At 43.2% G+C, this 14,195-nt stretch overlaps 1 protein-coding gene across 2 annotated transcripts in view; it reads left to right on the forward strand.

Moving 5' to 3' along the window:
• Positions 1 to 2,733: 2,733 nt before the first annotated feature.
• Positions 2,734 to 14,195, forward strand: part of LOC141272677 (alanyl-tRNA editing protein Aarsd1-B-like) — a 65,183-nt gene continuing 53,721 nt past the window's right edge. The window contains exons 1-6 of one of the 2 annotated variants that reach the window (XM_073683636.1): positions 2,734 to 2,835; positions 5,523 to 5,636; positions 8,115 to 8,181; positions 8,998 to 9,096; positions 9,362 to 9,451; positions 9,723 to 9,789. In XM_073683636.1, the coding sequence (XP_073539737.1) occupies positions 2,831 to 2,835; positions 5,523 to 5,636; positions 8,115 to 8,181; positions 8,998 to 9,096; positions 9,362 to 9,451; positions 9,723 to 9,789 (442 nt within the window). In that variant the 5' untranslated portion in view covers positions 2,734 to 2,830. The remainder of the gene's footprint in view (positions 2,836 to 5,522; positions 5,637 to 8,114; positions 8,182 to 8,997; positions 9,097 to 9,361; positions 9,452 to 9,722; positions 9,790 to 14,195) is intronic. The other variant, XM_073683635.1, reaches the window with a different exon arrangement.

The following is a 14,195-nucleotide window of genomic DNA, read 5'->3' on the forward strand; positions in this document are numbered from 1 at the left end:
ATTGACTTGCATTGGAACGCATGGAATCCGCATCATTGCATCTGTACATGCGGATTACATGCGTTTCAATGTGCGGATGGTACTCGGGTCTGGAGAAGAGGAGACCCTCCTCCGGACCCGGGTACCATAGAACCTGTAAAAAAAAAGAATAAAATAAAAAATAAAACATTATACTTACCTTCTAATAGCCCCCGGTGTCCTTGTTTCCGCTTGCCGGCAGATCGCGGTGGACTCAAGGACCTGCGCTGACGTCATTTAGTCATGTGACGGGTCACGCGACCGCTGACGTCGGCAGGTCCTTTAGTGTACCGTGAGCTGCCGGCAAGCCGAGATGCATCGAATAAAGACACCGGGGGCCATCAGAAGGTAAGTATAATATTTATTTTTTACTATTCTTTTACGGTCACACGATATAAATACATGCCGGTTGCATGGATTTATATAGTGTGACCAAGTTGTCAAGCACTTTCCAAGTGATGCTAAAATCGCTTGGAAAGCGCTCGTCAACCCGCATGCGGAAATGCAAGTGAAGAACGCTTCACATCCGCATGTCCCTGGCAGGAAAAACACATGTACAATCCACATGTACAATCCGCATGCGTTTTTTCTGCCAGGTAGATGCGGAAACGCTCAGGAAAAATCCGGAGCATTTCCGCATCGTGGGCACATAGCCTAACAGTGGTTTTCTGGCCTGCCATGTACAGAAGCCTGTTATACCCTGCCTAGGAGCAAAAGGTTGCCAGATTTAGGCCACGGCCCCTCTATCAGTATTCAGTCAGTATTTTTTCTCAGGAGTGGGAGCCAAAACCAGGAGTGGGTGATAAATGCAGAATTGGGGACTTGTTTCTATTATACCTTTTCTCTGATTGTTCCTCACCTGGTTTTGGCTTCCACTCCTGAGAAATAATACTGACCGAATACTGATAGTGGGGCCATGGCCTTATAGTAACAGACATTGCATCTTGCAATTCAGAAGTATTGCAGTGCATTATATAAATGATCATAAAATTGCATGTCCCTACTTTAGAATAAAGAATTCCAAGTAAAAAAAAACGTGAGTTTTATATTTTCATAGAAAGCATGAACAATGTAAAAAAAACTAAAATATTTACCGTCACATTTGTAATGAGTCTTATAATAAAATGATCACAATATTTACGGCACACAGTGAATTCCATAACAATAAAGAAAAAAATTGCCAGCATTTCTGTTTTTGTTAATTCTAATTCAACAAAAAAAACACAATAAAAAGTGATCAACAAATCTTATGTTCCCCAAAGTATCACCAAAGAGAATTACAAGTCGCCCCTCAAAAAAAAAAAGCCTTCACACTCCTCCAAAAGGTTCAAATGTAGACAAATATATATATATATAAAAAACCTCAAATGTCAATCATACTGCACAGTGAATACCGTAAAAACAAAACCTAAAAAAAATAACAGAAGAATTTCCAAAGAAGTAATAAAGGTTATGGAATACAACTTTTTGTACGCTTTTTGAAATGCACGAGCTCTCTTCTTTTATATGCTGCCACCTAGTGTTGAATATTAGCTACTTGTTGCTCTTTATTAAGTTTGTCATAAACTCTTTAAAGAACAGGAGCTGTAACCGACCATCCTGGCTGCTATGAACAACTTCTTGTCGCTTTCCTATGACTTTTGATAAATCTCTTCTCAACAAAAAGGAGCAAATGAACCTTTAGATATGCACACGTTGAGTATTTGCTGCAGATTTTTCTCTGGCAAAAATCTGATTCTTGGTAAGAAAAACGATCCTTAAAATAGGTGCTTTTTCTGTGTTTTTTTTTCATATTCATTTGAATGAGTGAAAAACAATTAAAAAACACAAAGTATTGACATTGTGCAGGTGTGAAAAAAGCACTTTGGTGGTTCATATATGCAAGAAAAAACAGGCAGTATGTGGCTGAGGTTTCAGAAATCTCATTCTCTTTGCTGATACTGTAAAACGCTACATTTTTTCTGTGGCAAAACCGCATGGAAAAAAAAAACCACACAGCAAAAATGCAGAGTGTGAACAAGCCCTATTCAATGCCCAAATAAGACATATAGGGCCAGATTTATTATTGCATTTGCACCTTTTTTTTTCCAATATTTGTTTTTATCGCCTGTTTTATTTGCACCTAAGTCTTCTTTTAAGTTGTGCCTTTTTAAAGTCTACTTTATATGTGTTCTCCCGGGTTATTTATTATATTCAGGGTTGGGTTTTGGGTTTTCCCGATCTTTCATCTGATTTATCAATTGCGACTTTTTAAAAAATGTCAAAATTTTTGCGCACATGTACTCCGGTCCTACCCCCTGGACAGATTTATGTATACATCTGTAAATTTTACACACATTTTTAGTGGAATATGCAATTTTTTGATGTAAAAAAGGTAAAAGATGAAAATGAAGAATTTGGAGCATAAAACATCAATTAATACCACAAGACAAAAAAAATAAAAATAAAGCCAAATGATGAATGGGGCCCTAATTGTCACATAGTACCGGCTAACGAGGTCATCTCTTGAACATTTCAGATAAAGCCAATATCCACATACCGCTCCCTAGTCATTGTAGTGAAGCCCCTTTCCTACATGGGTGATTTCCAGACTGTAAGATTACTACTGGAACTCTCTAGAAGATTGTAGAGTCCTCCTAATACAGCCAGTGGCCATTCTAATGTTTCCTAAGGGGGAGGGAGCAGATAAGACACCCAGCAGCTGTTCCTAAAAATAGTAGGACTTTTGGTTGTGGTCACAAGAGCTGTGCTGCCAGTCCTTCATCTACGACAGGAGCTGAACCATCTTTTAGGAGCATTTCAAAGGACTACCATGAGGTAAGGACGAAGCCTGTGATCATCATCATCATCATGAGGGCAGCGATGAACACTGTGATGTCCTCGGCGATTACTTTTCTCATTCTGGCCATGGAATAATTTTGTGCCTGGTTTATGAAAGCTATATTAGATGAGACAAAAAATATTATAAAATGAGATTTGCTGAAAAGTCCCCATATTATCCAAAGATGGAAAGCAAAGACTTGCTGCTTCTCCTTACTCAGTTACACAGGCTTAGCTCCTGGCCGCCTTATCCGCATTGGACAATGTAGGTACAGTGATTACTTATGCTTGGTTTGGCTGTAGACAGGTTACTGATCAAAAGGATTTTACAATACTAAGGATTATTACAGTTTGTGATAATTACAGCTGACTTTACTGTACTTCAAGAAAAGTACATATAACGCAATAGAAAGACATGAAGAAAATTGTCCATATTATGGGAACCAATCATTCAGAAATGCCCTTTTATCAGTGAGCCAATTTATCAGTCTGCCAAAGAAAACCTGGGGCAAAGCTTCGTGCCTGAGACATACTGCTAACAAAAATTCAGGGGCTGCAGGTTTACCTGCATGGACCCAACAACCTTACAGGGATTGCCCAGGACTTTAATACTGATGGTCTATCCTTAGGATAGGTCATAAATGTCTGATCGGTGGAGGTACGAGACCCGGTACCCCACCAATCAGCTGTTCCCTGTGCTCAGTTGTGGAGCTGCACAGCTCTATCAACTGCATAGTGGCACAGCCAGGTACTGCACATTCGTCACCTATTCAAATCAATATGGCCATCAATATTAAAGTCCTGGATGACCCCTTTATAGGAAGAATTCCATCTATTATATTTATGGCCTATCTACTGAATGTGCCATAAATGTATAATAGATGTGGATCCTACTAATTGGACGAAGATCTCAAGAACAGGACCTTAATGTCAGTAGAGAGGTGGGTGGAATTACCTTTCATTTATATGGCAATTCTGACCATCTCTCCGCTGAAAGCAGTGCACAACAGGGTCCCATGCTCAAAACAGATACAGATTCAGCTGTCATTACATATTTATAGCATAGCCTGTGGATATGCCATAAATGCACACGATGGGATTGAACCCCCTACCACCGATCTTAGAGACCTCTCTAAAGAAAAACTTGGCAGGATGTCTAGTCTTCAGCAGTTTTTCCTGCATGCAACCGTATAGGTAAGGCCACGGCCCCACTATCAGTATTCGGTCAGTATTCGGTCAGTATTTTTTCTCAGGAGTGGGAGCCAAAACCAGATGAGGAACAATCACAGAAAAGGTATAATAGAAACAAGTCACCAATTCTACATTTATCACCCACTCCTGGTTTTGTCTCCCACTCCTGAGAAAAAATACTGACCAAATACTGATAGTGGGGCCGTGGCCAAAGGCTGAATAAGGTTATAGATGCATTTGGCACTATGTACATTCAGTTTATATGTTGGGCAATGAGCTGATCATAGACTATTATTATCCACATGGAGTGCCCTTCTGGTATACATTTTCCTGATTTGTGTGTCAGTTGCACTCAGATACCCAACTCTATGCCTACACCCGGGGGATGCATTTTGTGGGATGTTCCTGACATGCCCAAATACATTGTGACCCTAGCAAGCTTTAGGTTGGATTCACTCATGGGGCCTGAAAAAGGCATGGAAAAACCACCCATGATTTACTGCGAAATACTATAATGTCATGGTAAGCACAGGTGACATACACAACCCATAAGTCATGTATTTTACCTTTACTTCAGATTCAGTTTTGGGGTAAACTATGTGCAGTTTTGCCATTCAATTCTTGGCCACCCTGCATACCCATTAGATTACCATCAGCACATTCCACACATTCACAATAAATCTAAGGTCATGGGGGAGACGGACGTAGATTTTCATCCAAGATAATCGGACCGATATACAAATGACGCTCTGATCAGTGTGAGCATAGTGCGATCCGATTCTCTCGGATGAGGAGAAGATGAAGAAAAAAATGTCTCTGTCTTCTCCATTCTGTCAATGCGCAGAAATCGGACTGGACTCAAATGTCATCCAAGTGTAGTACATTTTCCACACATTCATTAACTTGCATGAGCGTGAGCTAAATATTGGATCAAACTTGGCCATGCAGCAATTTTTTCCTTGAACAGACGCCGTCCGAGAAAAATATTGGACATGTGCACGGCCCTATACACTAACATTGGTCCAAGATCGCACTCATACCGAGAATACGCTCCCCTGCCCCTGCTCTAATGTGTGGGGGCCTCCTGATTGTTCTCCATCGGCAGACGTGAGAGCAAGGATGGGGCATACTGAATGCCAGATGGTACTCTTCCATAAGCCATGTCCACCTCTCCACATTCTGCTCAACTTTTCAAGTCTACAATTGAGTCCAATTTTTGGGCACTTTCCATAAAGCACCATGTTCTTCTAAAAACAGAGGTGGTTTTCACAACATCACGTCATATATAGCAGTCCGTCCACATGTGAAGGCGAGTCAGCTTCATATGTGACAGCAGCGATGCCATATTACACCTGTGTTATCCTTTCTTTCTGGCTTCTTGGTTACCTTTACCGATCTCGTGTGTTGATATTTTCCACTACAATAATGTCAGAGTAACGTATGAGTGTTTTAATTGTAAACTCCTAATATATTGCATGGACATTTTTTTCAAGGCAACCAGCTAAAGTCCTTTGGTATGACCGAGTAAAGTACGTGTTCCTGGAATTCTGTATTGAGAACAGCCAGAATGTTAAGGTGGACATAGAAGACCACAAGGTCATTTTCAGGTGGGTAATAGATGGATAAAATATTCAATTAGTAATGAAAAATAGCAACAAATGTGACATTAGTTTTTATTTATCTGCGCGGTTAAATAAAAGCAAAAGTGTACAGAGGAGTACAGAGGTAACGATTGCACTTGGGCCCTGGTGCCTTAGTCCATGTTCATACATTCAGTATTTGGTCTTTTTTTTTTCATCAGTATTTGTAAGCCAAAACCAGGAGTGGGTGATAAATACAGAAGTGTTTCTATTATAATTTTCTTCTGATTGTTCCACTCCTGGTTTTGGCTTATAAATACTGAGGTAAAAAACTCATCAAATACTCAATGTGTGAATGTGGCCTAAAGGGGTTACAATTCCTTCTGCCATGTAGAAAGACATCATTATTATAACTGGTGCATAAGAAGGGCCAACACTCCTTTCTCTGAACCATCTTTGGCAACTCGTTGGTTATAAAATCTGGTTCACCAGCCAGATACTTTATTAATAATAATAATATAATAATAATCTTCATTTATATAGTGCCAACATAATCCGCAACACTTGACAATTCAGAGGTTCATATACAACAGTCATAAGTAACATAGCTAAAGATAATACAATAATTACAGCAAAAATATTGACGACCCTGCTCGTAAGAGCTTACAATCTACAATGAGGTGGGGGTGACACCAAGTACAGTGGCTTATTTACAAGGATGGTCCAGCCATCTTGAGGGGATGAGGGATAGATAAAGGCTGCATGAGCTCATCACCAGCCAGTATCTGTAGTGCTTTTTGGTTCGGTGGAGAGTTATATTTGGAGAAATAAGGGATGTGCTATAAAAAGATAAAAGGACTTCGATTAGGGAAGGTGATAGGCCGCCCTAAACTGGTGTGTTTTTAGGGAGCGCCTAAAACTGTGTAAGTTGTGGTTCATCCTAACTTCTTGGGGTAGAGTATTCCAAAGAATAGGTGCAGCTCGGGAGAAGTCTTGAAGCCGGGAGTGGGAGGTATGGATTAGTGCGGATGTTAGTCGAAAGTCACTTGCGGAGCGTAGAGAACGGGTAGGCCGATAAACAGAAATGAGGGAAGAGATGTAGGGGGGTGCCACACTGTGGAGAGCTTTGTGGGTGAGAACAAGCAATTTAAATTGGATCCTATAATTCATGGGCAGCCAGTGCAATGACTGGCACAGAGCGGAGGAGTCCGAGTAGCGGTTAGCCAAATAGATGACCCTGGCTGCAGCATTAAGGATGGACTGGAGAGGGGAAAGTCGAGTGAGGGGGGGGGGGCAATTAATAGAGAGTTACAGTAGTCAAGGCGGGAGTGGATCAGGGCAACAGTGAGGGTTTTTGTTGTTTCCAAGGTGAGAAAGGGGCGGATTCTAGAAATGTTCTTCAGGTGCAAGCGACAAGAGCGGGCAAGAGATTGTATATGGAAGGTGAAGGAGAGATTGGTGTCAAACACAACGCCCAGATAACGCGCCTGCTGGCTTGGCATTATTGTGGTGCCACACATGGAGAGAGAGATGTCAGATTTAGGGAGGTGAGTAGACGGCGGGAGCAGAAGAAGTTCAGTTTTGGAAAGGTTGAGTTTCAGGTAGAGAGCGGACATGATGTTAGAAACTGCGGCCAGACAGTCACTGGTGTTCTGTAGTACAGCGGGGGTAAGGTCAGGGGATGAGGTGTAAAGTTGTGTGTCATCAGCATAAAGATGGTACTGAAAACCAAATTTGCTGATGGTCTGTGCAATTGGGGCTGTGTAGAGAGAGAAGAGAAGAGGGCCAAGGGCTGAACCTTGAGGAGCCCCAAAAGTGAGAGCAAGGGGGGGAAGAAGTGGAGCCAGCAAATGATACACTGAAAGAGCGGTCAGATAGGTAGGAGGAGAACCAGGAGAGAGCAGTGTCCTTTATGCCGATTGAGTGGAGCATAGAGAGTAGGAGGTGGTGGTCAACGGTGTCAAACTTTATTGGATAACTAGAAAGTCAACTGGTACCAAATAGGCATTAGGCCTCATACAGACATCCTTTTTTCACATATGTGTTCTATCCATAGTTTCCACTGGTGGATCGAATACCCATTGTAATCTTTGAGCTGTCTATTTTGCAGACCGTGTGTCTGGAAAGAAAAAAATCATAGATATTCATCATGGATCAGATTCACCCATACAAGTCTCAGTCTCCTCAGTGTCAGCCCATGTGCTGTCTATGATTAACAATGAGAAGGATAGGAGAAGCTTTGTAATTTATTAATTTATCCATATGTGAAAACATTGACCAAACACCGATGAAACTCGGATCCAAAACTGTTAACACTTGGTGTTTTTGTACAGATGCAAAAAACAATTTGACGTCTGAATGAGGCCTTACATGTAATTGGGCACAATTTCCACTTCAGGCAATGCTTACCCTCTATAGCAATGATAGCAGTGATTGTAGAGTGAAGAAATAAATTCTACATAAAATATAGGAATAACCAGATTTTCTTCTCCTTTTGCTGCACAGTTGTCTAAATGAAGATAACATTCAAATCTATAATGAGATTGAGGTGTACGACAGAATACAACCAAAGGTAAGAAGGTGCTATGACAAATGAGGGTAATAAACTTCATCTGTCACTAGATTTCAAAATACAAACTGCATACATTTAAAAAGGTTTCCTAGACCAGATGAGGCTCATGTACTTACTTTAAAAATCCAAGTAAGAATGAGTATATGACGCTTTGTGAAATTTAGGAGTCCATCCGTATCTGTAGTTTGGCTTTCCATTCATTTTGCTTTCAAGGTGATGACATCATATTGTTTTCCTTTTGTATTGTGAAATCTGGTGACAGATCTGCTTTTTAAAGCGCCCTCTGGCTTTTTTTTCATCACTGGAGTGGTGTCACTATTGTAAAAAGAATGTATAATTGGTGAAGAAAGGTTGAACTTGATGGACCTATGTCTATTTTCAACGTATGTAACTATGTATGCACTTATTCTTACATGCATTTCATTATTTCAACAGTAAGTACAACAGACTTATCAGGTCTAAGAGATCTATTTAATAAATTGAATCTGTCACATGACAAACTGCATATATTATGTTCAGTGGGATAAAAGGTATGGGGCATTCACAATATTAGGGACCTAGGGAGACTCCAAGATGGCCATTTGGCGATCCGATGTAGTCGAGAAGAGGCAGAGAGGTGACGTGTGCATGCGTGTGACTCTCTCTTTGCAATTTAAGGGAGTTTCTATAATTCCAATCAGTGTAGAGTGCCATGTGTGGCTAGCTCCCATATGTGCAGTGAGGTCTGTGTCCTATCAACTTTCTTGCCCAGAGAACTCCGTTAACCTTAATTCGTTCTGTTTTATGCAATGTAGTGATCAGTATTTCTATATTTAGGATTCCAGAGAGAAACGCTCAGACCGGTCAATTACTTGTTTCCTCAGGAAGTGGAAAGAGAAAGTGGCTTGGCCAAGACTAACCAAGGACACTCACAAGGTGGTATCCGACTGTTGATAATTATGTTTCGGTAATGCACGGGGCAGACCTAGACTTCTGCACAATGGGCCAGGGCTAGTAGTATGAGCCTAGTGCAATCATGGCATTGGGAGACCCTTTCCCATTCAGCAGCATAGTGCAGACTCATTACACCTTCCCTAACCAAAATAGAATTTTTCCAATTGGACATGCTGCCATAGATAAATGGAAGATGCCACAGGCATTATCGTTGTCTAATGACTGGTTTCTGGTCTTTTGTTTGTAGCCTGCCTGGTTGTCTGTGGACTTTGACAACTGGAGAGACTGGGATACAGAAGAGGAAGCAGAGATGGCATTAGCAGACCATTATCTGGATGTAAGTCATGTAACACATTGTGAAATTACATTGCGTGATCTCACGAGGCTCTGGTGACACTGGGGCTTATGGTCCATCCTTTCCAATATTCTTGCTGGATCTCGAAATCCTTCAGTGGGATCTGTTAGAATCCATTACTGTTCACATCCATCATATCATCAAGGATGCCTTAGAATCTGAAGCCTTGTCGTCAATGTAATCAGAAGTTCACATTTATAATGGAAAGCCATTCAGTGTATAAAAAACTAATGGTTAATATTTTGTTCTTCAGCTGATCAACAACGTGAAGGAGAAGGGAGCACCTCCTAGTATGGACGACCTGGATGATTTGGATGTGAGTAGATCACAGATTACAGAAATAACATATTCACAGAGTGAAAGTGGTGCCACTGAGGTTATTATAGGGGTATTCCCAAAGGGATATTGCTAGGATATACCATGATATTCTGATCGGCAGGGGTCTGACCTTAAAGGTAATCTGTCAATAGGATTAACCTTCCTAAGCCGTCTATATGGGAACGCAACGCAGGTCATAGAAAGTTGAATAAAATGATACCTTGATATCTGTGATCTGATGTTTTATTCCAGAGAAATTGACTTTTTTCTTAATATGTAAATGAGCTGTTAAGATCTATGCCCCAGACATAGATCTCCCTAAGAATCTGCCTCCAGAGCCTATATTAAATGAAAGTGGGTATTACATGTAATGACTGACAGTTTGCTCTCCTGATCTTACTGCAGAGCTGTGTGTGACTATAACACAATACAGCAAAGTTGAACTTGTTTCATTAGAAACATTTGCAGCTGTAGCTCTCTTATCACAGTGCTGTCAGCTCTCCTTTACTGCCCTTAACTCCGCACTGGCTGCCTGTGGGAGGGAAGCTGAAGAGCTATGAGAGGACAAATCTCACACTGGTAATACCCCCTTATATTTAAAATAAGCTCTGCAGGCAGATTGTTGGGGAGATCCATTTCTGGCCTATAGATCTTGAAGGCTCATTTATATATTAAGAATAAGACATCATATTGCAGATAACAAGGCATCATTTTATTCAACTTTCTATGACCTACATGCCCATATAGACGGCTTAGGAGGGTTGATCCCACTGATCGAGTCAATTAGGGACAACTGATAATCCAGAGAGGCGAATTTGGGCTGCGTTGTAGATCTCTGCATAGCGGTTATCCGGAGTTCCATGGATTAGAAGAAATCAGCCAGACCTCCATCGATCATCAGTCAGTCAAATATACATGGATCAGCAAGTGATGGCATATCCTAGTCATATGCTACTAGCCACATGCTATCATGTGAAACTCCCTTTACAAGGCATCACAACTTACAGAGCTTACTGTATTAATCTAGAACTGGGATGTGGAACCTTTTTTCTGCCAAGGTCCATTTGAGTATTTATAACCTCATTCACGGGCCATACAAAATTAAAATTTATCGAGCTTTATTTGGTCAAACAATTAACTCACCCCTAATGTGAAGGCTAGAACTGCTTCTCTTTGGTGCGGCATGTGATGTTGCTACTTGCAACTGCTTTTACAGGTTTGCATTGGTCTGGACCACAGTTGACTCTAACTTGTTCCAAACACAGATGAATATTTTACTGCATGACTACTAGTGATGAGCGAACACACTCGGGTGTTATTTGAGTATCTTGAAGTGCTCGAATAATATGTTTGAATCCCCGTGGCTTCATGATTCGCAGCTGTTATACAGCCGCAACACATATGGGGATTGCCTGCTTGTTCGGCAATCCCTGCATGTGTTGTGACTATCTAACACAGGAGTCTCAAACTCAGCTGGGCATATGGACCGCACACAGAAAAACATTTAATTTGGGGGGGGGGGCGCATTATTTGCATGACAAAGTGACATTTTTAGTGATACCATTTTATTTTCTATACACCTTTTGAACTGGTCCTCATCTTGCAGACATGGTCTCCCATCCAGATTCGCCATATTGCAGACATGGTCTCCCATCCAGGTCCTTCATATTGCAGACATGGTCCCCCATCCAGGTCCCCATATTGCAGACATGGTCTCCCATCCAGGTCCCCCATATTGCAGACATGGTCCCCATATTGCAGATATGGTCCCCATATTGCAGACATATTCCCCATATTGCAGACATGGTCTCCCATCCAGGTCCTTCATATTGCAGACATGTCCCCCATCCAGGTCCCCATATTGCAGACATGGTCCCCCATCCAGGTCCCCCATATTGCAGACATGGTCCCCATATTGCAGATATGGTCCCCATATTGCAGACATATTCCCCATATTGCAGACATGGTCTCCCATCCAGGTCCCCCATATTGCAGACATGGTCTCCCATCCAGGTACCCCATATTGCAGACATGGTCCCCCATCCAGTTCCCCCATATTGCAGACATGGTCCCCCATATTGCAGACATGGTCACCCATATTGCAGACATGGTCCCCATATTGCAGACATGGTCCCCCATCCTGGTCCTTATCTTGCAGACATGTCCCCCATCCAGGTCCCCATGTTGCAGACATGTCCCCCATCCAGGTCCCCCCCATACTGCGCACAGGGTCCCCGTCCCCCCATACTGCGCACAGGGTCCCCGTCCCCCCATACTGCGCACAGGGTCCCCGTCCCCCCATACTGCGCACAGGGTCCCTGTCCCCCCATACTGCGCACAGGGTCTCCGTCCCCCCATACTGCGCACAGGGTCCCCGTCCCCCCATACTGCGCTCAGGGTCCCCGTTCCCCCCACATACTGCGCTCAGGGTCCCCGTTCCCCCCACATACTGCGCTCAGGGTCCCCGTCCCCCCATACTGCGCTCAGGGTCCCCATCCCCCCATACTGCGCTCAGGGCCCCCGTCCCCCCATACTGCACTCAGGGTCCCCGTCCCCCCCCCCATACTGAGCGCTGTATTTCACATGACAGAGAAAAAAAAAAAAAAAGATTCTCACCTGTCCTCCGTTCCCTCGGCGTCCTTTCTGCACCTGTGGCCCGCAGGCACAGACTCCATAACGATCGTGGCTCTTTCCAGCAGCCGCCGACATCAGTGCTGTAGTCCAGTGTATTGGTGCATGGCAGTGATGTCATATGCCGCTGCGCTGGGACGCAGAGGCCAGCTGCTAGCCTCTGATAGGCCCGCGGCTGACACTGGTATTGCTGTGCAGAGAGCTGGTCTCTACGTGGCAATACACTGCACTACTGCACTGATGTCGGCGGCTGCTGGAGAGAACCGCGATCGTTACGGGGTCTATGTGCCTGCGGGCCACAAGAAGCAGCCGGAGGGGCCGCATGTTTGAGACCCCTGATCTAACATCTGCGAAACATGCATCCGCGGGGACTCGAACCTATTAGTCGAGTATGCCCAAGATACTCGGATAATAACACGATATCAGAGCATGCTCGCTCGTCACTAATGTCTACTCAAAGTGGGAAATTCATGACCGCTCCCACAATGTTTAAAGAACTCAAGCAGTCAGAGGTCTGACGTATATATCACGTAGGAGACAATGAGACTGTTGTACACGTCACATAGGAGACACTGAGGCTGCTGTATATACAGGACATAGGAGTCACTGTAACTGCTGCCTTCATGAACGGGACCGGAGCGCACAGCGCACTAACTCCGCCGACTAAGAGCGTCCTTACACTGGCCAGCATCAAGATGTAATACTTTGTTGTGAATGCTGCCTGTGCCTGCTCGCAGTCTAGCATGGAATTAAAAGGGACGGAGGCTGGCAAAATGGGTCTGGCGGCCAAAGTACTTCGTTCCCCAGGAATCTGCTGGAAGCCTGAGTTTCCCCATCCTTGATCTAGAAGATTATTAAGCCCTTCTGCAGGGGGAATCTGCACCCACTAAATCGTCTTCCTATGGGGAGTAGAAAAGAAGGTTCCAAGTAGAGATGAAAGTGAATGAGTAAACAGTGATCACATGTTCCTGCTTTACTATGATAAGAAAAGATTGACCAATGACTAATCACAGTGCAACACTGCTACCAAAGTAGACCTGATGAGAAAATGTTACATGGGTTTTCTAATGATTGCTTTCCCCTTGCTGTTGTGTGATGCGCTCCTGATAGATTGACAGTTGGGTCAGCGGCACAGCCATGCTGCAAGTCGAAACTGTGCACTCTCTGTTGCCACCAGCATAGATAGCTTTGCCTCTACAGCATCGGAGGAGCGTAGGTGCACTGAAACTGACCGGCTCCAGTGATATGGCCAGCTTCAGAGCAGCGTCTAAAAGTTCCATAACAAAAAGTTTGTAAGCGCTGCACTCCTTGCCTAGGAGACCTCTGAGACTTCTTAAGAACGGAGAGGCTTTTTAAAGGAGCCCTCCCATTAAGATTTTTTTAAATAAATTGTGTATATGTGTACTGTATGTAATGCAGTGTATTAATATACTCACCTACTGCAGATTTCTCTGGGACCAGCGACGTTCTGCTTCGTTTCTCAGTGATGTCACCACTGGTGATGAGTGAGTATGTTTTGTTAACCCTTTTGCCGAGTATAGTCGGGCGAGCTCCGAGTATTTACAGCTGCTCGGTGATATGTTTGAATCAGTCCCGTGTGCATGATTTGCGACTTTTAGACACATTTGAGGAATGTCAGCTTCCTACACATTCCTCACATGTATTAAAGCTGTCAAACTGTCGCAAATCATGCACACGGGACTGATTAAAACATAACACCGAGCACGCTGTAAATACTCGGTGCTCGGCCGAGCATTCTCGGTGTTACGGATCCGGG

Source organism: Phyllobates terribilis, unplaced genomic scaffold, assembly GCF_046119375.1.
Source record: "Phyllobates terribilis strain yellow unplaced genomic scaffold, ASM4611937v1 Scaffold_5__5_contigs__length_657084704, whole genome shotgun sequence".
Classification (NCBI taxonomy): Eukaryota; Metazoa; Chordata; class Amphibia; order Anura; family Dendrobatidae; genus Phyllobates; species Phyllobates terribilis.